This window comes from Pangasianodon hypophthalmus, chromosome 24 (assembly GCF_027358585.1).
Source record: "Pangasianodon hypophthalmus isolate fPanHyp1 chromosome 24, fPanHyp1.pri, whole genome shotgun sequence".
Taxonomy (NCBI): domain Eukaryota; kingdom Metazoa; phylum Chordata; class Actinopteri; order Siluriformes; family Pangasiidae; genus Pangasianodon; species Pangasianodon hypophthalmus.
In genome coordinates, this window is record NC_069733.1 from 10,403,569 (window position 1) to 10,430,022 (window position 26,454).

The 26,454-nt window shown below is 39.6% G+C and overlaps 2 protein-coding genes across 4 annotated transcripts; one reads left to right on the forward strand and one right to left on the reverse strand.

The window, feature by feature from the left end:
- Window positions 1–283: 283 nt before the first annotated feature.
- ssbp2a (single stranded DNA binding protein 2a) lies at window positions 284–24,277 on the forward strand. Of its 3 annotated transcripts, none has more exons than XM_053228789.1 (17): window positions 284–427; window positions 8,308–8,380; window positions 10,614–10,675; window positions 10,764–10,848; window positions 16,085–16,165; window positions 18,698–18,757; window positions 18,857–18,923; window positions 19,236–19,306; window positions 19,406–19,467; window positions 19,598–19,646; window positions 19,756–19,791; window positions 19,875–19,932; window positions 20,667–20,737; window positions 22,334–22,412; window positions 22,524–22,552; window positions 22,670–22,768; window positions 23,662–24,277. In XM_053228789.1, the coding sequence occupies exons 1-17, from the start codon at window positions 378–380 to the stop codon at window positions 23,689–23,691; spliced, it is 1,062 nt and encodes a 353-aa protein (XP_053084764.1). In that variant the 5' UTR covers window positions 284–377; the 3' UTR covers window positions 23,692–24,277. The 3 variants fall into 3 exon arrangements, with proteins under 3 accessions (XP_053084764.1, XP_026787085.3, XP_053084765.1); XM_026931284.3 differs by having other exon boundaries at window positions 18,866–18,923; XM_053228790.1 differs by lacking the exon at window positions 284–427 and adding an exon at window positions 452–577.
- Window positions 23,048–26,440, reverse strand: f2r (coagulation factor II (thrombin) receptor). Its single transcript, XM_026931283.3, has 2 exons — window positions 26,033–26,440; window positions 23,048–25,804 (listed from the first exon to the last, which is right to left on the reverse strand). The coding sequence occupies exons 1-2, from the start codon at window positions 26,100–26,102 to the stop codon at window positions 24,636–24,638; spliced, it is 1,239 nt and encodes a 412-aa protein (XP_026787084.1). The 5' UTR covers window positions 26,103–26,440; the 3' UTR covers window positions 23,048–24,635.
- Between the last annotated feature and the right edge of the window lie 14 nt (window positions 26,441–26,454).

Below are 26,454 nucleotides of genomic sequence, written 5' to 3' on the forward strand. Positions count from 1 at the left end.
AGAGAAAAAAGCACACTCCTCATTGTTTTATTTGTCGTCTGGCAAACATTCGTGTTATATCTACAGTGACTAAAATAATCTGTTACAGTAATCTGTTTTCGCTGGAGTTCTCAGTAGCTGTTTATGCAGTCCTTCTCGCCCACTGCTTGACAGCCCTGCTACACTGAGAGCCACGTGGGATCATGAAACCTGGCCGTCTTGAAGGGCGTGGCCACGCAGTAGCGCCTCAGTGGATGTCCAGCAGGAGGGCGTGGCTTGTCACTGTGGTCCACCCAATGGTAGGAAACACTGCGCGAGTCGCTATGGTGACGGCGCTCGGCTTGACTGCGTGATGGGTTGACAGGTTGCGCGCGCGGCTGTTAGTGCTCTGCGCGAGCATGTACTCCAAGAGTGTGCGGGTACCGTCGGATAGTCAAGCCAGAGAAAAGTAAGTTTATTTATCTATTCCCAGGAAAGAGGGGGAAACGAAATGGCCACTGTGGAACCCATTACATGCGTCTCAAACAGCTGTATTCAGAGAGAAAGCGAGAGACGGCGTTATCGTTGTCGGCATGTCCAATATCAGAAGCGTTAGTAGGTAGGCTACACGACGGCTGTTTGTTAGCGGTGTTTATGTACATATACATGGTTTGTGTGTGTTTACTCAAAAGGACAATTACAATGGATGAAGTTATAAACCCATACATAAAGCGTTTTGGGTTTTGAAATCACAGGAGAATTTGCTCTTCCATATTATTAGGCTGTTTATAAATTATACTGTATATTGTCTAGAGGAGCAGTAAGAGTGTTAAACATAAACAGTCATAGTTTTGTGTGTGTGGGTGCGCGCATGCGCAATTGGATGCGTTTAGTCTTTAACCGTCTGAAGCTGTGAAGCTGACAAGTGTGATAAAACTGTACTATCTTGAAATGTAGTTTTGGACATGTATACATCTGTTACTTTATTCTGCAATGCTGTCTTTCAGGGAAATGACACTGATTTTGCTTAGACCTGTGTACACAGCAGTATGTCCAGTGTTCAACACCTACACTATAATTTGAACTTTTCTTCATCAAGGTCCAACTGGAGGTGTAAACACTGTAGGTGTTATATAAACACTGAGCAATGTTTTTCAAAAAGGAGCTCCAAAGATGCGTACCTGGATGCCCAGGGTCTTGCTCTTGGATGCACCAGTGTCCAAGATTTACCTTGATCTGGAAATATAGCTAGTGCAGACTTTAGCGTCAGACTTTAGTCCCAGCATTCTACTGCTTTTAACACCTGATTCAACTCATAAGCTGTTTAAGCATGGCCTCAGTATGGTGTGTTTGAAAAGGGGAAGCTTAAACCTCTGTAAGACCAACCTTCCACGACATGACTTTGGCACGCTTGAGATGGGTCAGCTTTGGTTCCAAGAGCTTCACCCCTATTGTGTCAGCGGCCAGTTGTGGATATTTCACCTCAGTCCAGACACACATTCACAGACACACATTCACCATAGCATCGGCGCAAACAATGAGCAATCAACTTCAGTCATTACATCACGAGCATTCCATGTTTAACATTTTGCACTTTAACTGAGATAGCACTGTTTAAACAATAGCATTATTATTATTATTGTGTGAACAGAATTATGCATTTAAACTTTAACTTGGACCCACCTGTTTGCTTCAGGTCTGTCTGTTATCCTACGAACAAATAAACTGCCTATTTAACAGTAGTTAATGCTAATGTTAGTTGAATGTACATTCTTTATCATTTATAAATATAGATGTGATATCAAGCCCATATTTAAGTTTTGCCTAAGTGATGTGTGTTAATGTCAACCCATGTCTTTCTAGTAATTCTTATATAACCTTCTTGTATACACTCACCAATTTTCACTTTATTAGGAACACTGTACTAATCCTGTGTAGCACTTCCCTTTGCTCTCAAAACAGTCTCAATTCTTCATGGCATGGATTCCACAACATGTTGTAGACATTCCTTTGAGTTTCTGGTTCATGTTGACATGATTGCATCACGCAAGTCTTGCAGATTTTTCAGGTGCACTTTCATGCTGTGAATCTCCTGTTCTATCACATCTCAAAGGAGTTCTATTGGATTCAGATCCGGTGACTCGGAAGGCCACTGAACATTGAAATCATTGTCATATTCATGTCCAGTTTGAGGTGACTTTTGCTTTATGACATGGTGCATTATCATGCTGGAAGTAGCCGTTAGAAGATGGGTAAATTGTGACCATGAAGGGATGCACATGGTCACCTACAATACTCAAAAAGGCTGTGAAGCGTGTAACGGGCCCAAAGTGTGCCAAAAAATTCCCCACACCATTACACTGCCTCCACCAGCCTGGACTGTTGACACAAGACAGGTTGGGTCCATGGATTCATGCTGCTGACGCCAAATTCTGACCCTAACATCTATGTGCCTCAGCATAAATCAAGATTCATCAGACCAGGCTACGTTTTCCCAGTCTTCAGCTGTCCAGTTATGGTTAGCCTGTGCCCACTGCAGCCTCAGCTTTCTGTTCTTGCCTGACAGAAGTGGAACTTGACGTGGTGTTCTGCTGTTGGAGCCCATCCACCTCAAGGTTTGACATGTTGTACATTCTGAGATGCTTTTCTGCTCACCACAATTGTACAGAGTGGTTATCTGAGTTACTGTAGCCTTTCTGTCAGCTTGAGCCAGTCTGGCCATTCTCCATTGACCTCTCTCATCAACAAGTCTGCAGAACCGCCGCTCACTGGATGCTTTTTCTGTATTGCACCATTTTGAGTAAACTCTAGAGACTGTTGTGCATGAAAATCCCAAGAGATCATCAGTTATAGAAATATTCAAACCAACCTGTCTGGCACCAACAATCATGCCACAGTCAAAATCAGTTTTTTTTTTTTTCCCATTCTGATGGTTGAGATATACATAGTGTGTACATCGTTTCACTGAATTAGCCAAAATGATACACAAGTTTTTTTGGTTTTTTGGTTCAGTTCAGTTTGATTATAACAAGCAGTTCAGATATTTGAATTCCTAATATAGGATTTTATCAACATTTATAATGACCAAACAAGATAAAACTGGTCCAGTGAATCTCAGACAATTTCTATAATTTAATATAATCGTGTTTCCGAAGGAGATAAGCATACTAACGTGTTCCTTAATTTACTTTGAATTGCTAAAAAAGAAAAAAGAAACCATTATCTTGATCTTACTTGAAAACATGTTTTTGCGGTGGCTTCTTTAATGAATAATTTCATTCCGTAAACTCGCCAAAATGTCTGTGCACAGGTCTTCAGAAATGAGTGTAAAGTTGATGACTGACTCTTTACATGCTGCAAAGCAGAGGTGGTGTAATCCATAGGTATTTCTGAGATATTAATTTCCAAATGAAAAAGAGTAAACACTGTTTAAATTTTTTAAACCCTACTTTAAAAATAATTAAATTGTGACATGTTTGTGTTTAACATCATAATCTTGAATTCCCACAAAGATCACTTACTTTAATTTCAAGGTCATAAAGAAGATATGTGAAGTTGTTGTAGTATGTGTTTACTGTTTCAGCAGTACTCGTTTCAGCAGCTGTGTCCATGTGTTATTTCTCCTCTTGAGTGATGACAGAGATGAGCACATTAGTTTTGGTGTCAGTAAATGGTGTCTGTAAATGTGTTTTCATCTCCATGGTAGCAGTTGTTTTGTTTTCATCCTGCTGTTTCTTTTCCTACAATGACCTCATTACTCATTATTCTGTCTTTGTCTTTTTTCTGTGTTTAATTTTTCCAATTTCTTCCTCTTGCTGTGTATTGCTATACTGCTATGTCAGCAACTGTTTTATCCTCCCTCTAGATATGAGATCTCTTATTTGTGTCTCTGCTATGCAATTTGTGACCCAAATGTTTACAAATGTAGAATACCCTGTTTCCTCTCCTTGATATCAGATCCTCTCATATAGTGTAAGACAGACAGAAAGGAAGCTTCTCTAATGCGACTTTGCCAGCCTCAGTGTGGAGCTAATAGGCCTAATGCTTTATCAGTCTTCATGTAGCTTTATGTGTCTAGTTTTAAGTGGAGTTGAGTAAGTGTAAGAAAAAAAAACATGGTTTAGGAAAAAGGATGGTGTGATGCGGTCCGACAGGAAATAAATTTGATAATTTTCCAATAACAGCAAATCCCTAAGTGTTTTATTCCTCTTAATACCATAGCAATCTGCCAATGATTACATCTATCTATCTATCTATCTATCTATCTATCTATCTATCTATCTATCTGTTTATTTATTTATTTATTTATGAATAACACATCATACTTTTTATATATTTACAGCTTCATTGAGTCTGCAAAACATGTTAGTTTTGGTTATTACTTACAGTATAGCTGCTATAATCAGTAGTTCCATCAACAGCCTCTCTTTTATCTCTTGAAGTTGATAAGACAAAAAAAAAAGCTTGTCATGAAACCTCAAAGCTCTCCATCCTCAAGACTTTTATGCATCAGAGTTACTGCTTTATCTGTATCTGTGACTGTTAAAAGCACTGACACTGGAGACTCCTTCAAAAATGCTATATAAATGTCTATGTAAATATGCTTTTGTGTTTATGGTACTTTCCCGACATTCGCAGTGGCAAAATTTGTTAGTCCTTGTCTGCAAGAGCTGCAGTGACATGTAGCAGATATGTAAGAATACGTGTGAAGCCCTAGCAAGCTGATGAAAATGCCTGTTTTATATATAACTCATATAAATACCTTTTATAAATATAGAAATAATAGAAATCTGAAGGACAAGTTGCTTCTTACTGTACTGACGAATGTAAACAATGCTGCCAGAAACACGAGCCAGTGGGTAACCATATCAAATTAAGGCTTTATCAATATAATAGGCCTAACATATTGCAAAGCATATAATATGTAATATGTAGCAGTATAATGACAATTTGTCCATGTGATACATTTATATGGTGGATCTGCATTTTCAAGACCTTGTTTTGAACTTGTCCATCTGTGAATCAGTGAGCCGTTGGAAAACACATTTCCTCCAGAACAGTCATCTTTTTGAATGACATTTCAGTGACTCGTTTACAGAATGTGTTTTATTGGCACGCAGGTCTGCGCTCTCCATTCCTCTTCATGCGTGCGAGCGGTCACATGGTCTTACTCTTCAGTAGTGTAGCATTTCATCTCTTTTCTTTGATTATGTAGCTGTTCTCCAGAACCAAGTGGGAAGTGACAAGCAGATTCACAGTGTGGGAGAAATATATATAAATGTTAAGCTAATCTGTTAATGATTGTGCAAAAGCAATTTACATATTGCAAATGTCATGATGGTATCAATTTTCTAAAACACCGATGACAATATCTGTGACTGCCACAAGATTTTCCACTCAAAGAGTGCATTTCTTCTTTAAATGTTGTTATACAGAGAAAGGTATGATGAATTAAAATATGTGCCCACCTCTTCCTTTTTACTTTATGGTCTAGAGATTCTGAAATGTTTATCTAGTAAACCAGTCTCACATTGGAGGCAGTCTCTGTTCCGCTCTATAGCTTTTGTCTTTGTTCTTCAGGGGAGTCTCTCTCCCTTTCTCCCTCTTTCCATCCCCTTTTCGATGCTTCACTGAGTCTGACAGAATCTCAGGAGTATTAATTTTAAACTTATTTCCAGCATCCGGGTCTCCTCCCTCAACCCTGCCTCTCTTTCATCTTAGTTTCCATGAAATCTGCTATCATTATTCCAACCTCTACACCACCCTCTCGCACATGAAATGCCTCCTCCTGTGAACACTCTTCCCTCTGGTTCTGCTACATTTATTTTTGTCCTATATCTTTTTCCTCAGGGTTCCTGTTGATGCTTACAGATAAATGGAATATGTGCCTTTCACAAGACATTGCTCAATGTGCAGATGAGGTCAGGACACAACATGCATATAAACCTCAGGCAGCAGTATCAGTATCTGGAAAGAGATGAGACATAAAGAGCTTTCTACCGTGTCAGTACTGTCAATATGTCTTTGCGTTCTGTGTGTGTTGGTGAGGTTTGCAGAAATTCTGCACATCCTCTGCTCTGTATGTCATACACATACATGAAAGTTAGTAGTTCTGTATGATGCAGTGATTGAATTGTTCCCTCTTTCTCTTAGTCATGTTTCTTGACTGTAAACACAAAGCTTTATTACAGACCGCATACTCCCAAGCTCTCAACAGTGTATGCTTTCAATTTATTTTATGATGCCTCTGCATTTACGCTGTAAGAGCCGAGTTGAATTACGCACGTGTAGTGGTTTCCACAGCCTAAGCAGTTTGGGACTGCATGGCTGACCTGAATAATTTGCGAATAAACACAGACACATCACAATTACTAGTGCACATGTATTTGTCTTTCCCCAGTGAAAAGCATTGACAATAAAGTTATCTATGTTATTTCAGAACATATATATGTAAGAATTTAATAGTTGATATACAATATACGGCCAAAAGTATGCTACACCTGTCCATCACACCCATATTTGGGCCTTCCTCAAACTGCTGCCACAAAGTTTGAAGCACACAGTTGTATAGGTTGTCTTTGTATGCTGTAGCATTAGTTTCTCTTCACTGGAACTAAGGGGTCCAAACCTGTTCTGAGGTCTATGAAGACATGGTTTGCCAAGGCCCTGACCTCAACCCCACTAAACACCTTTGGGAAGAACTGGAACTCTGACTGCATCAGATGCTCTTAATGCTGTTGTGGCTAAATGAACACAAATCCCCACAGCCATGCTCCAAAGCCTAGTGGAAAGCCTTCCCAGAAGAGTGGAGGTTATTATAAGAGCAAAAGGGGACTAATTCTGGAATGCAATGTTCAAAAAGTGCATACAGGTGTGACGGTCAGATGTCCCCAAAATGCATTTCTCAAATCTGCAGAAGGGGTCACCACTAGCAGAAACTGAGGGTGGACATCTTCTTTAAATGAAGACAAATTTGCAGTGTTTAATGTTTTAACTACAACTATGACTATTCATGCAGCTATTCATACTCATATGTTGACAAAATACGAGACTCCTGTTAGATTTTTAAATGCTTGCCACCTTCTCATTTACTGTAATTATCATTGTATTACTCTTTCTTTTTATTTGATTATTTTTAAATTGTCACTTGATTTTATGTTACATGATATTGGAGTTGACAGCAAAGTAAAAAAAAAAGACCTCCTTCTTCAGTCCTCATTTTCTATCCCCTGATTTTCTCTGGCTTAAAGTGTATTGCTTACGTTTAAGGCAGTGGTTTAAACACTTATGAAAAACCCCATCTCAGACACCTCTACTCAACATATATACACCTGTGTACACAGAATATTGACATTTCTTTTGACCTTAAGTCACCAACTCTGAATGCAGCCCTAAGGAAGCTTTTGTAGCAAACAGAAAGAAGTTGGGTTCTGCTGATAATGTTTTGACTTGACAAAGAGACCGATGGTTTTCTTGATCTACCAGTAATAAAAAATACCAGTACTGTATTTCAATCATGGCCAAACTGGCCAAATTGATTGTACTGTATGACAGCATTAATTCTTATGGCTAACCTTATGTAAAAGGTGTCCCAAATGTCTCCATACGTAGGAGACTATGTACGCCAGCCAAGTTGGTTGTGCCTTCGTCAGTGGATATTCCTGGACGTCCACTCCTCGGTTGGTCTGCAACACTTACAGTTTTTTGAATTTGTTAATAAGTTTGGCAACAGTGTCATGTGTGATGTGTTTGCCATGTTTTCTGTTAAAGTCTGTCGCAACCTTGCGTCAGCTTCCCGATCCAGCTATGAGAATGATTTCAATATGTTCTTCATTTGTCAAAGGCATTCTTAAAGGCTATCTGAAAAAAAAAGAAAAACTAATCATGAAACCGTTTGCAAGACATTTTGCTAAAAAGTGTTAATTTCTTATATGTATGGAGTCTTTTGGGACACCCTGTTCTTTAGTCTAAATTAGGGATGCAGTGATTTGATGTGGGGTATCATTATTGGAGGTTATATTGTCCTAAAAATTGGATTGTATCACATTAAATTTGATGCTTTCTGATCAGATACACTGACATATTTCATGCCTTGAAGACGTGGTGTTAACTGACACTGATTGTTTTAAAGCATGGTGTCATCACGCCTGTGTTGTTTCACACATGTTGGCAAAACAACAGAAGCTTGCAGAGAGTCAGCTTGGCACTAAGAGGATGTTCAGCATCAGATATCGGCCTTACGCACAATGCTCCTGTGTTGCTATCATAATGAAAATGGAGGAAAAAAAAAAAGAGATTGGTACATCTCTACTATGAATTATTATCTTTTTTTCCATCTGTCCCTTGCAGGCTAGCCCTCTATGTTTATGAATATCTGCTACATGTTGGAGCTCAGAAGTCAGCACAGACTTTCCTCTCAGAGGTAGGTGGACTGAAATGCAGCACAACATCACGTTAAATAATGTCAACTCAATGCAGTACTTTTAAACATGGTTGCTATATGCACCTAGAATCCATAGAGTAAGCTTAGACAGTTCCCTGTGTATAAGCTGTAGGACACTCTGGTTTTGTCCTTGCTCCAGGCTAATTGAGTTACGCTGCGCACAGATGATTTCAGAGAGACACAGACAGTTGCTTGTGTGCATGTTCACACTTTGTCAAGGGCAAGTATTAGCATCCACCATGCTGCTTTTAGTATCATACACTGACTGAACGCTATATATGTAGTTCCCCGCTACATCAGCTAGTGCAGTTATACTATGTAGCCATTTGATCAGAGACAGATTTTGTTTCATTTTTGATATTTCAGATTTTTATTACATCTAATTGAACGTTCAGAAAGCACAGTCACACCAGATCACACATCTTGGAATATAATCGGTATCATCCTTTTGATCTGCAAGAAGTTTTAATTTCTCTCAAAATATTTGTGACCATAGAAACTCTATATTACAAAGGTTCAGTCCAGAAATAATCTGCTATTATGTTTAGACATCACTGTTAATTAGACAGTATTAAAGAAATATATTGAAAACAAATAGTTAATTAAGTTGTTTCAGACAAATGTGATGCTACAGCAGTCCTCATATGATACAGTAACACAGTATAGAGGCATAGAAAAAAGGAGTATCAAAAATCAAAAAGAAAACATGCCTGGCAAAAAAGAAACAGGAAAACAAGATCACTCCATAAACACAGGCACTTCCGAGACACCCAAAGCATATTGTGACTCCGACACGAACAAGACAAGTCTTAAGACATTCCCTGCTATTGTATACTGCTTCCTTTGCGATTCCCATCTTTTGCCACCCTGGCCATGCAGCCAGCCCACGCAGCCCCCAAAATAACCCTTCTGTATCTCCCTAGCAGTGACACAAACAAGCACAATGGATAACATGGGCACTCAGCACACCCACACTGTTTACAGCAGCCGCTGGATTATTGTGTGGACAGAAATTATGGCCAGCTCATCCAGGCAGCTCACTGCTCGAACATAAATGCAAATGTTAAGTAGAACACTGCCTCTGTGCAAGTGATAATCACATATTTGTCATTCTACATTAGTTGTTAACTAAAGAATAAAACATTACGGGCATGCTGTTATAAGAAAATGACAGTGACAGCGTAGTGTTAGGTGCTACCACCCCAATGGTATTTTTTTTTTTTTATTTGAAGAATTGTACACCATACTTTTAATCTGATTACAATTACATATAATGTTGTGGGTCATCCATGAAAGTTCCTGTTATCACTTACATTATAGCAACTATAAACAGTCCTTCCCTCGCCAGCCTTTTCTTTTTTCTCAATCTTGAAGTTAATAAGCCAAAAATACTGCCATATTGTCATTTTACTGAGAAACTGCAAAATGCCAAGTCCTACTCAGGCTCCTTAGGGTCTGAGACTCCTCAGTCTCTGTCCTCTGAGAATCCTTAGGCTTAGATTATGTGAAGTATCTGCCATCCAAGTCCCTGTTAACTAGCAGTTACTGTAGAAAAGATAAGAAAGGGCCCTGGAGCTGTGAGGTGACAGTGCTACCCACTGTACCACTGTGGTGCCCCCAAACCTATAATAAAAATATAATTTCAAAAGATACGTTAGATAAAATTAGATTTGCAATATTGCAGTAGTTCTAGTTAGTTTCTTAATTTCAGACTTTTGTTTATATTTCATTTATATTATCTATGCCTCAGATGGAGTGCAGTTGCTCAATTTGCCTCCTTAATAGTCAACTCACAAACCATGCATACAGGTGTTTTTATCAGAAGGGATGTGGTCAGATTGAAGGAAGGGGGAAGCTCAATGTTGTTATTGCATGATTCACTTCATAGGCAGCAGATAACTCTACAAATGACTCCTTTAATACAAACAATGATTTCATGTTAAGATTTGTTTCATAAGTAGTCAGTGAATAAATTTTCGATGCAAGCCAAGAGCAAAACCCATGATATAATTGTAATAGTATACACAGTGGATAGCACAATTAAATACTATTTTGATGGGTTTATAGACTACAGACTTTATTCTCTCGTCGGTTATAGCCATGACTCCAGAAATAAACTGCTATTAATTACGTGCAAGAGATATGACTCAGCAGTACTTCTTCAGTAAGACTGTAATCACTCATCCTAGTGTTCTCTGTCTGACCCTGACAGATCCGATGGGAGAAGAACATCACGCTGGGAGAGCCACCTGGGTTCCTTCACTCCTGGTGGTGGTAAGCTGCTCACATCCAGCATAACGAATTTCCATACGTGCCTGACGAAGCTTGAGTTAATTAATGCAGAGGTTACTTTGATTTGCAGTGTTTTCTGGGATCTCTACTGTGCAGCTCCAGAAAGGAGAGAAACATGTGAACATTCAAGTGAGGCCAAAGCTTTCCATGACTATGTAAGTGACTTGCTAATGGTGAGCTTTGTACTTTGTAGAACTGCTGTAGTAATACTTGGTTAGAATTTGCTGTAAGACAAATAAGGGCATGTATTATGTTTATACGTCAGATTTTTTAACAAGCTGGGATGTTATTACTGGGAATTAGAGCAGCTGCAGCTGTGAGACAGAGAAAGAGAGGACCCTGGGAGGGATGATAAATGGGTTGTGAAGGGACACAAAGGATGATGTCATACCCTTGTGGTCAACACCATTAGAAAGAGGAGAGAGATTAAAGGCAAAAATGCCGAATGGGAGTTCAATGTAGGATAACATAGGATTCTTTGTCTTTTGCAAAATGCAACTTATTGATACCACAGTACAGCCCAATAGTGCTGCTACAGCTAGCACATATACATTGCTTTACTTTGCCAGAATATCATAAACAAATCCATTAGCCATTGATCATTCAAATGAGTTACTTACAAAAGGGCTTATCTGTTGATCTCAAACCCAGATGTCTTCAGTATATAGTAGCATAGAAAAAAACAAAAAAAATTGGCCTTGTCGTTCCAATACTTTCGGAGGGGACTTTGTGTGTGTGTATGTGTGTGTGTATATAGTTTTCATTTTGCTCCTATTTCATAGTTTTTTTCTTATGTCATAGTAACCATGATTACTATAGTAATTAAAATAAAATAAAAAAAATAGGATAACATCTTTATGCACCCTGCAACTGCAGTTAATTATGCAGGCAGGAATGTGTGTGTGTTCTGTCTCAGTGCTGGCATCTTTCAGTATGGTTAACATTCTAAGAGCCTTGAAGCAAGATGCTGTACAATTATAACAGTTGTTACAGTTATTACCAGTTTGTACCCATGATTTCTCACAATCCTGCAAACAGAAATAGCATGCACAAACTGTGAACACTATGCTAACAGATAGTGTAGAGGTAAGTGTACACAACTGCACAGAAGAAATATTAGAGAAATACTTCTAGCGTCGTTTTTATCTATATGGCACAGAATGGGGTTTTCACCATATCTACAGCAGGTGATATCCCGCTGGCTTGTCCAGACAGACACAGAGAAGTGATGAACTTCTATATGCACCTAAAGAGGTCACCATGTGTGCATTTACAATAAGCATGTTACAGTTGTGCCAGCTCTCCCATATAATATGAGACACACATTCATGTAAACCTGTTATTTGCTTTGCAATGTCTAATCTTGATTTCTGACATTTACCTTTTTTTTTTAGCAATCACATATTATTTACACTTCTGCAAACACTATAAACATCGTGTTCTCTCTCTAAAGGAACACCTTGCATCTGAGCAGAACTGGCTTCATGAGTACAAACTATTTTTATCCACAATCCATTAGTGTGTTTCAGAAAAGGGTTAGGGTTGTCAACTAGACAACCTAATTGCTTTTTTTTATGTATATAGATGTTCCATCTAAAAGAGACAACTTACTGTCATCTTTTGAAGATATTAAGAGGCAGTAAGTCTATACTTCATGCACCAAGTGTCTGAGTCACCTGAGATTTATGTTCCTGTAAAGTCACTGTAGTAATCATTACTAAGAATGAAGGCTTATCTAAAATACTTTTTTTTATCTGAATTTCACGTCAGATTCTGTTCAGTTTGCATGTATTTTACACTGCACTTCCATTATAACCTGCTCCTTTCAGATATCTCCTCTTCAGTAGTCACTAGTCTGTGTAACACTTAGATTTCCTGCTGACATAATGTTGTTCAGCCTGAGAGCCAGTGTTGCCCACACACTCATTTTTATTGTGTTCACACACGCTTGAACGTAAACAGGAGCAAGATGAGAAGCATGCCAGCATGAAATAGCTTGTAATATTTTGTTGGCATTTAAGTATGTTAATGAAGGTTTTCAACCCAAAATGCAGAGGAGGAAAGAGAGGCTGTTTTGGGGTCTCATTTGCATTTTAAAGAGAAAGATCAAACCAGCGCTCTTAATGGTGAGTGGAAACTAATGTTGGCAGCTAGGACAATATCATGAAGCTAAAATGCTTTTGATTACACACGTCTGGATCTGTTGTGCTTGTTTTTTGTCCACAGCACTTTAGGCACTACATTGCAAAAGCTCTAAATTATGTTTTGGTGTAAATATTTCTTTAAAACTGTTTTCATGACTTGTCCATATTTGGTGCCATATAGTAAACGTATGGCACCAAAGTATATAGGCAGTCATGACATTGCCTGTGAAAACTGGTGTCCCTTTCCCCTTTCCTGATATCCCTCATCTTGCATTTCTTTCCTTCCTCACATTTTCCACCAAGCTTCCAAAGTTCACTGGCAATGAAAGAGCAATAGTGTATCTCTCTTTCCCCCCTCTTTGTTTTTAAATTACATCTTTCCCCAAAGCTCACACAGGAAGTGGGTTAATGGCATAGCCGAGGATGGATGGATGGAAGTAGTGAGGAAGGACAAGAGAGAAAAAAGGGTGTTGGCATCTGTATATTTCCTGTCATTATGTTACGTTAGTGCTGTTGAACTGACTAGTTGTAAGTCACATAAAGTCTTTATTTGTCACCTATACATTACAGTCCAGTGAAATTAATTTCTTTGCATGTCCCAGGAAGTACCAACAACCTGCTTTTCCACACTGTCATTCCTTACGTGGTTACTGTTACTGTATTGGCTTTAAGATATAATTTGTAACATTAACTGAATAATTTATAACATGCTTTACCAGAGGGACTGTGAACTAAATTAGTCATTGAATTTGCTTTCACGTTGCCCCCTAGAATAGATTAGATTAGACTGTCCAAAATAATCAACTACTATTACAATATAGGGCAAGACTCCTCCACAGTTTATACTCTGCTGTATCCTGCTACGGCTTTCTCAGATTTTCCTCATTCTCTCCATCGTTGTCTAGTTTGCACATGTACATTCACATGAGAAACTGTTGACTGAACCAGTCATAAGTCTCTGATTGGTAGTGTCCTAGTGGTGGCCTGTTACATGGTGTGTGTGTGTGTGTGTCACACCTGTTAGCCGCCCATGAGCATGCGTGAGAGAGAAGAGAATGCAAAAAAAGGCCGGTTCACTGAGAAAATTCCTGAACTTTTAACTTCCCGATGGCCAGTCTGTACCCATGCTTTACTGCGAATAACTGAATAATAACCTAAGTCTTTAATGGGTTAAAATGTTTCAGAACTGTTTTTTTGTGACTAGAATATTATTATAAATGCTGTCCTGATTCCAGCATACTGTCATCACCTTCACGTAGTTCAGCTGTTTTCCCTGCTTTGTGAATAAGACAGTCCCAGTATCATCTCACCACTGTCTGAGATTTCCAGACAGGATGATTGGAATCAACCAGCTGTCTAGAGACTGTGTAAACAATGTTATTACGAAACAGAAGAATAGGACAATGTTTTACAGAAACTGAACCTGTTAATGTCTCTGTTCAGCAGCACACACAATTTTTCTGTGTCTTTGACAGATGCTTATTCCACGGTGGGGGTTGTCTAGACTAGGTCACTTGTCATTCCCGCCACGTTCCTCTAATAATGAGAGAGATGGAATCCTTCTCTCTACTGAAGTTAACACACACACACACACACACACACATACACACACACACACACACACACACACACACTGAAACACCACATCTAATCAATATGGACTGATAAGCAGACAAAGCTAACTTAGAAATAACTTAGCAAATCTGATCGTGATCCCTGGAGAACATATGTACAAAAAACTATTTTATAAAGTCAAATTAAATCCTTGGTGTAGAGTGTATGCTTGTAGTGAATGCCTGTGTGAAGCGTATCATTTTGGATTATTTGAACTTAATACTACTACAGTGCTCACCGGCTTCTTGAAATGGTTGGAAATGGTGCACACCTCCATATGCAAACCTGAAACAGATGCTATGACCTGCTCCACTGTCCTTCACTTGCGGTCAGATGTCGCAGCTGTGATGTCTGTTGTGATGAATTGTTATTGACTCATTACCGAAACTCTGTCTCACACCACACTGCCCTCTGGGCCATGCTACAAGATATGAAATAGACAGTTACTCTACCACTATTGAGTCAATCATCAAACTGGTGTATAAAATTATCAGGAGAATTTGTTCAGATACAGTTTCTGATTTTAGAGATAGTGAAAGCTTTGTTTTGTTTTTTTTTTAAACAAAAAAAAAAACAGATCAGTTAATTTAAAAAACAATTGTATAACATGGTAATGTTAGATGCACTTTAACATAAAAGAAATAACACAGACAAGGTTAAAAATGAGGAAGCATTTATGTCATGTCAAAATTATGGTACTTAAGAGTTTCTCAGAATTACGAGTTTCTCATAACATGCAAAAACCTTTTTGCCACAGTCATAATTATCAGTTGGTAAGTGAATTTTCTGAAAACTCTTCTTAACAGTTGTGATGTCTTGTTATCAACAACAACAAAAAAAAATAAATTTATAGGCCGTTTTGATAATAAGGTACATAACTCTATAGCTACGTACTGTATGTATATACCAAACATCTACCTCCCAATCTCTTTTCTTGTAATTACTTTAAAGTAAAATATGGTTTCGGCAACTGGCAGCTATCTTAGATGTCAGTGTGTCTGTTTTAGTATTTTGTCCGTTTCCATAAATGCAATTATTTACAACGAGGAGATGAACAGTCACTGCTGTAGTTATTGTAACTTCTAGTCCATAATTTATTTGGTGGATTATATAGACTTAGCGGTCTCACTTACTTCTGTTTCTGTCTTTCTTTAACCAGTTACTTATGCAAAGTATTATAAATAGTTGGGTTTGTTGGTCTCAAAAGGGTAATAAGACATATTCACAATAAATATAGATGTACAACAGTGAAGAACTGGAAAAAGCTAGCTTCACTTCCATTTAGAGCAAGCAGAAAGCTAAAACCTTCACATGAAATACTAGTTACTCAACAGCAGCACTGTTAATTATTCAGTGGACCAAATGAGTTTGCCAGACGGTGCGAGGTTTTCCTACCTGCTATTGTTTCGGATTTCCTCCCTGTGTTTTCATTCTTGTAAACTATATGTACTGTGTGTAAGTGTTTACTCAATGTGGGTGTTTAACCCCTTAAACTCCCTGGAACTATCACCGATTTACATTCCTCACTCTACAGACTTTTAGCTTAGTTTTCCTTAGGAACTAACAAGTGATATAGTTTGTTTTGTGTGTGTGTGTGTGTGCGTGTGTGTGTGCGTGCACGCCTTCCTCCCAGAGTGCAGCAGCCGTGCCCAGCCCTGCAAGTGGGAATCTCCCTCCAGGAGAGGGAATGCCATTACCCCCTGGATTTTTCCAGGTAAAAAACCACATGCTGACATGCATGAATACATCAACCTTTACTGAAAAGTGCAAAAGAGGTGAAAATTGAAGAACAACACACCTAAAAAATATTATAGGAAACGTCCACCCTGAAGGAATATTTGTGATGTGTTTAGTGATTCTCTTGCTAATTTGTTGGTGGTGCTGTATTTTTAAATTGTTTGTGGTGCTGATGTCACAGGGGGACATTTCTAGCACAATTACAAAGACATTTAATCTCAAACTTAAAGAATAATGGTCAGGTTTCACTGTTAGCACCTAAAAACAAAAGAGCAACAAACTTTATTTCTCACTCACCAATTTCCAGTAGTGGAAACGTTCCAGAATGCAGTGCAAAAATACGACCCAGTTATGCTGAATTACAGCAGAGACTCGACATGGCTAGTTAGTGATCTATGAGATGGCAAGCACTATGATGTTTATGGCAGTATTAGCATGAAGGTTGAAGCTTTGGAAGATCTGTTTGAGTGGAGTGTACAGATGAGGAAGTGATCTTCTGGCCAGGCTAAAAGAGTAAAACACTGCTGCATCACTCTCTTTAAGCAGACATGATGAGAGGCCTAAATCCCACTGATGCCTCAGACAGAAGGTTGAATTTTAAAGAATAATGTGCAAGTTAAGGGTGGATTTTTCCTTTAAGAGGAAATTGATGTCATTTACTTTATTATGTGACACCAGTCTACCCAGTCTTTTATTTGAGAGGGTGTGCTACCACTGTCAGATAAGACCTTTAGTGGTTCACTAAACCACTTTTAGAGATTGGCTATATTCAGGGGCCCCTACATGATACTGTATATGCTTAATGCTCTGATTTAGTTGTTGTCAGGGTTGGAGTAATGCCAGATTTGCCTGTACACCGCACACAATGTCACAAAAAATAGTGGTGTGTGTATTTTTGGATTGTGTGTGTCTCTTGGTTACTGGCTCCGTTCTCCTCCCTCCATATTTTACCATAAGGTGTTGAGCCCCGATTTACCCTAGACCTACCTCGAGGTTGGAACATGTGGGGGAATGATAGTGAATCTTATTTTATATTTTTCTTCCCAGAAACCGGTGTTACAGTGTTATTGTGTGATATCGGGAATTCATTAGGTACAAAGGAAGTCTGTGTTTGTACTTGTTTAGCTGTTTTTTTCTTTTGTAAAAAGCCTGCACTCCTGCGTGCTTGCCAATAATAATACTCTGGAGTACATCAGTGAGGAATTTATGGAGATCCACTCAGAGAGCAGAGAATAAACAGATTGATTTAATGTCAGCAGCTGAACTCTGATCCACTCTTCTGCCCCACTAATGACAACTGACATTCTTCATTCACATTCTTCAACACAGCTCCCAGAAAAGATCCATCACTCCAGTCCCACGTCTATCTCCAATAAAAGCCTATTTATCCTGTAATCAGTTTACACCTCAAAAGAATTTGTATGTACAACCATGAGGATTGGCATACAGTATATTTTCCATTGCCAGTTTCTCTGAAATATATACTCGCTGGCCTTGTGCACAGCTGCTCATTCATGTAGTTATCCAATCAGACAATCATGTACCAGCAGCACAATGCATAAAAACCATACAGATACAGGTCAAGAGCTTCAGTTCAAATCAAACATCAGAATGGGGAAAAATGTGACCTCAGTTGTTAATGCCAGACAGGCTGATTTGAGTATTTCAGAAACTGATCATCTCCTGGGATTTTCATGCATGATAGTCTCTAGAGTTTAGAACAGAATGGTGCAAAAAACAAAAAACATCCAGTGAGCGACAACGCAGGTGGTGAACACCTTGTTGATGATAGAGGTCATTTTCGAGTTGACAGGAAGGCTACGGTAACGCAAATAAACACTCTTTACGGCCATGGTGAGCAGAAAAGCATCTCAGAATGCACATGTCAAACCTTGTGGCAGTTGGGCTACAACAGCAGAAGACCACATTAGGTACCACTTCTGTCAGCCAAGAACAAGAATCTGAGGGTATGGATTTATTTGCCCTTTAAAAGTCAAGTCTGTGTTTAAGATCGGGATGAAACCAGCACTCACTGGCCATCCTTTGCCTCTGGAGCTTTGTTTTATTTTATTTTTTATTTAGATAACTTTTTTATGTACCATAAGATCATAAAGCCATAGAATAAGCATTCTAGTTTTTAAAAAAATTGATCAGTGTTAAGCAGTTTACTGAAGTGCATTTTAAAGGTTTGATGTTAGGTGGTTTGTGCAAAGCTGATGTTTGTTGATGAAAGTAGGTCTCACATTGCCCTCTGGTGGTGCTGTTCAGAGCTGGTCATTAGTTAAAGTCGTTAGGCTTTGTCTGTTTATTCCCACTTCTACTCTTAGAAAAGGGAAAAAACATAAAAAATATGGCTTACTTAAAGTAGCGTAGGGTCAAAACAATGCATGTAACTTTGGCTAATTACAATGACACCTTGCTAATTGTTTTCCAGTATATTCCACTCAATATCACCTGTAAGTATTCTATCAGTCTTTTTTCAGAGGTCCATGTTCTTGAATTTTAACAGCAGTTCATGTCCCCTCGTTGCCCCGGAGGCCCCAGAGCTCCTCTCAGAATGCCCAGTCAGGTACAGTCTTGCATCCCTAGTGCACATTTCACTTTCTATTTCATGTATTAAATATCTTGAGTCTTAGTAAAGATATTGTGACACACTAATTACTAAAAGTATATCCAGGCGATGGGCCCAGGCAACCAGCCACTCTTAAGTGGGATGGATCCTATGAGACAGCCAGGTGAGATGTTTCCCACTATTCTCAGGATGAAGGGTTTATATTTTAGCACATTTATTTATTTGGTAGATGTTACTACAGTGACTTACAGTTGAGACACAATACAGTCCATGCATATAAATGAGCAGTTGAGGGTTAAGGGTTCAGCGGTGGTTCTTTGACAATTCTCCAGGATTTGAACTCAAAATTGTATTATTTCTAGCTCAGAACCTTAACCTCTGAGACACCAATGTCCACAGTATCATCCTGAGCTTTTTGGGTACTTTACTTCCATATGTCTAAAGCATTTTCGTGAAATATCCTGCTCTTTCTCAGGCCATCTTCACATGAATGGGCCAATGCAAAGAATGATGCCTCCAAGAGGAATGGTTCCTATTGGACCACAGGTTTGCACACCATATCCTCTCACCAGCTCCAGTTGTGGATGGGTATAACTACAAGTTTATGATTAAACTGGTTATCCATTGATGTTGGCTTCTTTGCAGAACTTGGCCGGTGGAATGAGGCCTCCTGTACATTCATTAATGGGACCAGCGATGCCTGGCATGTGAGTGTGCACTGAAGCCACCTTGATTTAGTTTTAATAACTCCCTTCATATTTTTACTTTGTATCACCCATTCATCTGTCCATTGCATGTGGGAGGCTGGAACTGCTGTTTCTGTTCTGATGTGTGTAGGGCTCCAGGAGGAGGGAGGACTTGGATAAATCCTCCAAACACCAACTCAGTGAGTGCATTAGAACCCAACCCAAAGCCACAGCCAGTAACCATTCATAATGTACTATTATATAAATAGTTTGTTCACACATGCTTTTTGTCTTTGTTTCTCATTGCAGATTCCATACTCATCGTCATCTCCAGGAAGTTACACAGTAGGTGTCTTCTTCACAGAGAAAATCTGTTCTGCATAAGAAAAGCTAGACATTTTGACTGAGCTGATTGAGTGTATTCATAGGGTCCAACAGGAAGTGGAGGAGGAGCTCCAGGGACACCAGTCATGCCCAGTCCTGCAGGTAAAACACTGATCCTCTATCAAGTCCATGTTTCAGGAGCAAAGGCAACACTAAACCATCAATCTAAATGTTCACAGAGAGGATTTGAGAGGACATTACAGAGGCAGACTGAAATACATTATATGGCCAAAACTATGTGGATGCCTGACCATGACCCCATATGAGGGCCTTCCCTAAACTTTTACCACAAAGTTGGAGGCACATGATTGTCTAGAATGTCTTTGTATGCTGTGGCATTACAGTTTCCCTACACTGGAACTAAGAGGCCCAAACATGTTCCAGCATGACTATGCCCCTGTGCACAGAGCAAGCTCCATTAAGACAGGGTTTGCCACGTTTGGTGTGGATGCCAAGTTTGGTTTGGAAGCACGCAAGTGACCTGCACAGAGCCCTGAACTCAATCTCACTGAACACCTTTGGGATTAATTGAAACGCCAACTACACACCAGGCCTCCTCACTGGACATCAGTGCCTGACCTCACTAATGCTCTTGTGGCTGAATTGAGCACAAATCCCCAAGCAACATCTAAAATCTAGTGGAAAGCCTTCCCAAAAGAGGGAGGTTATTGTAGCAGCAAACAGAGGACTAAATCTGGAATGGGGTGTTCAACAAGCACATATGGGTGTGATGGTCAAGAGTCCACACATTTTTAGCCATATAGTGTATTAGATTGTACTTTAAATAATAATGCTTTTATGGCCTATGGAATAACTTGTAATCTGTTTGATTTCAGAGTCAACCAGTTCAGGGGACAACATGTACAGTGTGATGAATTCAATTCCTCCAAATGGAAACAGGCCAAATGTAAGACCCATCCAGCACCCTCTTATCAACTTGGTTGGAGTACCCTTTCATTCAAGAACATGATTTTTAAATGTTTTTAACTCTTAGATAATTAGCTGACTTTAATTACAGAGACTGGGGTTGGGTTACATTAAGTAACATAGTGCTATATTAACATTTTTTCATGAAAAACTGAAAAAAAAAAAAAAGATTTGTTAGCTCAGTTTGTTATCTCTACAGTAATCACAACAGCTTTAAACTGATATGATTCACATCCGATATGCAGTTTGTCAGAGGATGACATAGTACCTGCAAACTATTTTGAGAACTATATAGCTAGCTAGTTAGTTAGCTAACTAGGCTTAGTTAATAATCACTAAAATTGTGACGGATATTGTGTAACTGGACTAGTCAGGCTACCGTGATATGTGAATATGCAAATCAAGAGTCTAGTACCACATAGTTAACAAACAGCAGTTAACAAGCCAACTAGTTAAGTGGGATGCTAGCAGGCTTGCCAGGATCACCTTTTTTATGGCAAATTGGGCTAGGTTTAGGCAGACTAGCTTAAAAATACTCTGTGGCTGCCAAGATCTCATTTTAAAGCAAAAAAAAAAAATAAAAAATCTGAAGTAAGTCTAATCAGTTTCCACAAACATTGGCTATGGCAAGGGAACGTGGAAGTGCAGAGAGTGTATTTACGATGTACAGAACCATTTCTGTTGTAAGCTATATTGCAAAGCTGGGAGAGGAAAGGGAGATTATGGAAAGGATGATACCCATAATAGACAATGGTGTATTGCAGATATTGCAAATCGTGGTGAACTTGTTTCCCACAAAGACTGGGAAAAAGAAGACAATTTTGTCTCCCTTTTCCAATGCCTCAAATCTTTTGGGCTAGTTTCTAGTCTTTTTGTGTGGTTTTTGAGATGTAGTTGGGTTGAACATTTTGCTGAGACCTGCATTGGGACATTTCCAGTTTGCATATTAATGCACATTTATAAATCCTGGCTCACAGGGTGAAGGTATAGATGAGCCTTGGCAATTTGCATTTGTACACAGATTATTTTTTTTTAAATCTGCAGTGTGTAGGATGTTTTTGGCTAAGAAATAAACATTATTGAGTGGGAAGCTAGTGAATGATAGCCAGATGTTTAGCCGTTACTGTTGAGTTTGTATCTTTACCCAGTTGCGAAGTTGTTAAGCTAAAGAGATAGTGAGTAGTGGATAACTTGTGTTTCTGTGCATTTGCCATCAGTATGTTTGAATTTAATCCAGCAATCTGTATCTTTTATGCGACATGTAGTTCTCCTCTTTCTCCTCAGTAACTGTGACAGTCACATTGATGTGCACAAGATTTTATTCTCAACACTTCTGTAATACCAGAAAGACACCAGACAGTTATATCCTCAGTGTCATAAAATATTTTGCGCTGTTATATTTTGAGATTATGCCAATGTTTCTATCAGAGTGAGTCTCTCCTCTGGCCTTACAGTGGAAGTTAATATGGCCCTGGATAAAAGAAACACCATTGGATCAAACATACAGATCATAAGTTTGTATAGAATTGAATGCATGTGTGTATTTGTGTTATTGTCCTTTTTCATGATGCTTTAGTTTCCTGTTGGTCCTTGTGTCGATGGTGCAATGGGAGGAGTTGCAGGAATAGAAGCTCATCCTCTGAACGGTTCATTAGGTATGATCATGACCAGCATATGACAAAACCCTGCTAAGTAAAGCATCATAGTAGTTTTCTGCTCTCCTTCCATTCATAAATAGACTTGACTCTTTCTTTTTGCCTCATCAGCATCAGGTGACATTGACAGCCTCCCAAAGGTAAGCGAGGCTTCTTTGCTTCCCTGAAAAACTCTGATTTATGTCCATGTAAAGGCATGTGAATTTACTGACATTTACTAATTTACTAATGTTTATCTGTATTTGTATATTTCCCAGAGCTCCCCTGGGAACCTGAGTATGAACACCCAGCCCAGTACGCCAAGAGGTGATGGAGAAATGGCAAGCAGCTTCCTCAACCCCTTTCAGAATGAGAGTGTATGTCACCAAGTTTCTAAGATTTCTCTTTTGAAATGGTCTAACTATTCAAAGAGAAAAATGAAGAAAGATCATTTATGTGACAGCGTCTAGCTAAAAAAAAGTTTTGATCAGGAGTGGAGCTTGCCTTTTTTTTGAAAGAGCCTGATTAAAGCCTACAGTGTCCAAATACACTATAAAATTGTAAGAACACAACAAACCTAAATATGTCAACCTCTGATTATGACTGGAGAAGAAGGAAAACTCCATCCTGAAACAAGAAATACATTTACACTGAAATATTTGTGATGTGTTTAATGATTCTGGTGCTACATAATTTGTTGGTTGGTGCTGTATTTTCATTATTCCCAAGAGAAGTTAGGGGTATTAGCATGACAGTTAAAGCTTTGGAGCCTGATCTGTTTGAGCAGAGTGTATAGATGATAAGATGAAAGAGCTGGACAGATTAAAGGACTAAAGCTCTGCTGTATTGCTCTCTTTAGGCATCAGAAGGTAGTCAAATGGCATTGTGGCTTATGCAGGAAACCATTAACCAAAGTGAAAATAGAGCAATGTGTCAACTCATAATTTCATTACAAATTAGAGGTTACATGTTAATTAATATGCAAGATTACTATCCAAGTTGTTCAGGGTGGATTCTTCCCAGTAGGCTTCTTGATTTTTTGGACAATTTAACTCTCACATGTGACAAGAAATAGTTTGTAAGACATTTATTTAACATAACGTGATGTTACTCTTTTACAAATAATATTACAGTGCTCATGGGCATAGCCTGGAGTAGGTACACGGCTTCTATTAAAGCTGTATTATAGGTTACAGGTACTTATTTAATACTTTCCTTGCCTTTGCCTTTTTCTGTACTGTATATGAGGAAGGTTTCTGTTTATCTGCAGTACTCTCCCAACATGACGATGAGCGTGTGAGACTGAATGGAGCAATGAAGAAACAAACGCACTTGGATTCTCATTGTGGATGTTCCCCGTGGGAGTGCTGCAGTGTAACATTCAAACATTTCCCTGGTCCAGCACAGCCAGTCTGAACAAACCACAAGCAGGCTTGTTAGGCTTGTTTTAATGTCGCTCTGTAGCTCAAGTGTGGAAAAGAACAATCCAAATGTTTTTGCAGGATTTCTGCTTCATCTCTCATGCTATTTCTCTGTCTTGATGCATGTCTTGTTATTGCGTAATGTTATCTTCATGAGTCATTTTGTTAAGTTTCATAGGGAGTGTCGGGGATTTCTTCTGCTATGAAAGGAACAAAACAGTGGGGATTGTTGCTTTTTTTTTTAGGAGACATCAGTGCTAGTCAGCTGTCTACAGATGCAATGTATTTTTTTTAATTGCCCCTGATAATTCCATTGAAAGGAATACTGATAGAAAGCTTATGTTTCTGGTTTCTAAAGTGGCCAAGTTCTTTTCCAATTATTGTGTATATTGTTGCAGTTTCAATTATCAGTTACGTTTTTCTTGCACATTTCCTGTAACAATAAATTTTGTTTACATAATACAATTGTAATAGTGGAGTCTGTCATTTTAAATGCCTTTCAAGATACCTTAAGATACCCCATTCAACATATTTCCTCAAATATTTCCTTTTCATCAAAACAACCCTTAAGGGTTGGTTGGGAGGATGTTTAGGGGATGTAAACAGTTTCATGCAGAATTTCTTGGCCAGTTTGGTGGGGTAACTAAATAGATGCAAACAGCTTATTTTTACAAGCTTATCTGCTCAGTAAAGATAGTGGTTTAACAACGTATTTAAGAACGCAGTCATTATGGGTAGTATAGGGCACATTTGCTATGAGTGCAAATCAGTCCCAAGCCTGATTAAGTACTTTTTTTGTGGAGTCATACTTTTTTTGTGGAGCTCACGCAACCAGCTTACTGTACTGGCTGCTTAAGTTGCTTTTGAAAGTCTCCAGCTTGCTGGATGAGGTGCTGCCACTGGTGCTGCTGAGCTGGGAGCGCGCCAGTGCAGAGCGACACTTGAAGAAGGCCAGCACCTGCTTCTGACAGCGCGACGAGCCGAAATAATATATGAGCGGATCTAGGCAGCAGCTCAGGCTTCCCACACACGTGGCCACCAGGTAAGCAGCGTATGAAGCGTCGTCGTGCGCGCGGGCGAAGCGGACATAGTGTGTCAGCAGGATGATGTTGGTGGGCGCGAAGCACGCGGCGAACAAGGCGAACACCGTGGCTGCCATGGCAACGGCGCGCGACTTCCGGGCTCGGTTTTCCCCGCCGAGTGCGCACAGCGTTTGAATGATGCCAATGTAACAAACTGTGGTGAACATAAACGGGATGAAGAAGAACAGCGAGCAGAAGATGGGGAAAAAGTAAAGGTAGTAGCCGCGGAGGTGTTCGATGTCCATCACGTCGTGACACGTGGTGATGTCCAGTTCGGCCAAGTGCACGGTGTGTTCGGACGCGAGCAGAGGCGTGACCCCACCGATGGAGAGAAGCCACATGGCGGCGCACGCGGCCGAAGCGGTTTTGGGGCTGCGCCACATCAGCGAGTCCATCGGGTAGACCACGGCCAGGAAGCGGTCCACGGCGATGCACGTGATCAGCAGCACAGAGCAGTACATGTTGCAGTAGAAGGCAGCAGTGACCACGCGGCACATGGCGGAGCCGTAGATCCAGTGGTTTCCGTTGTAATGATAGGCGATGCGAAATGGCAACAGCAAAACGAAGAGCAAGTCTGCGCAGGCCAAGTTCAGCATGTAGATCGCAGCCGGCTTCTTGGGGTGCACGCGGCGGATAAACATGACCAGGGCGAGCACATTTAGAGGAACACTGATGATGAAGATGAGCGTGTAGACAGTTGGGATGAAAACGGTCACCAAAGGGCTCGTGAGGAACTGAGAGGCCTCTTTGGAGATGTGATAGTGCCTTTTTCCCGCAGGGTGGCGCTGCTCTCTCTCGCGCTCTTGGCTGAAGCCTGAGCCGCTGCCCTCCAGCACATCCAGATAGTCAAACGGCTCGTCCGTGACCGTCAGGAAAAAGCCAGAAAACGTCCGCACGATGCTCGAGTTACCTGAGAAATCAACAGACCAGTCAGAGGAAGTAATAAAGTAGTTAGGTCTACTAAAGCCACTAATTAAAATACAAAGATAGCTGAAATTAAAGTCTTTTTTCTCACAGAAGACATAACGCTACATTCATTCCTGTATTAGATTTATTTTTCACAGTATTTTCCCTAAAAATATAATAATGAAGATTTATAGTTGCGGTTACAGGAAGAATTTCTCACACATTAACTCACCGCTGTTTGGTATCAGGGCTGCTGTAGCGAGTAGAGGCAGAAGAGCCGCTAGAATAAAGTACCGCACCATAATGTCCAAATGCCACACTTTTACAGAGTTATTAAAATCCACAGCGCGGATAAACGGCTCGATGATAAACAGTAATTCCCGTTTGAACGCTCAGTGCTTCAGGAGCCTTCAGAGATTGGTGCTTGTGTTATTGCTGGAGTAACGGAGCAGCGGCACAAGTTCCCTCCTTCTGCTGTTTTTTTTTTTTTTTTTTTTTTTTTTTTTCCAAAAAAACTCGTATAAACGCCCCCGGATGCAAGCATTCCCAAGCGCCCAACGTCATGATAAAGACATTGCCTGCCTGTCAGAAGTTTTTGCACATCCTGAATTGACGTTTTTGGCTAAACTTCACTTTTGATATTTAAAATCTAAG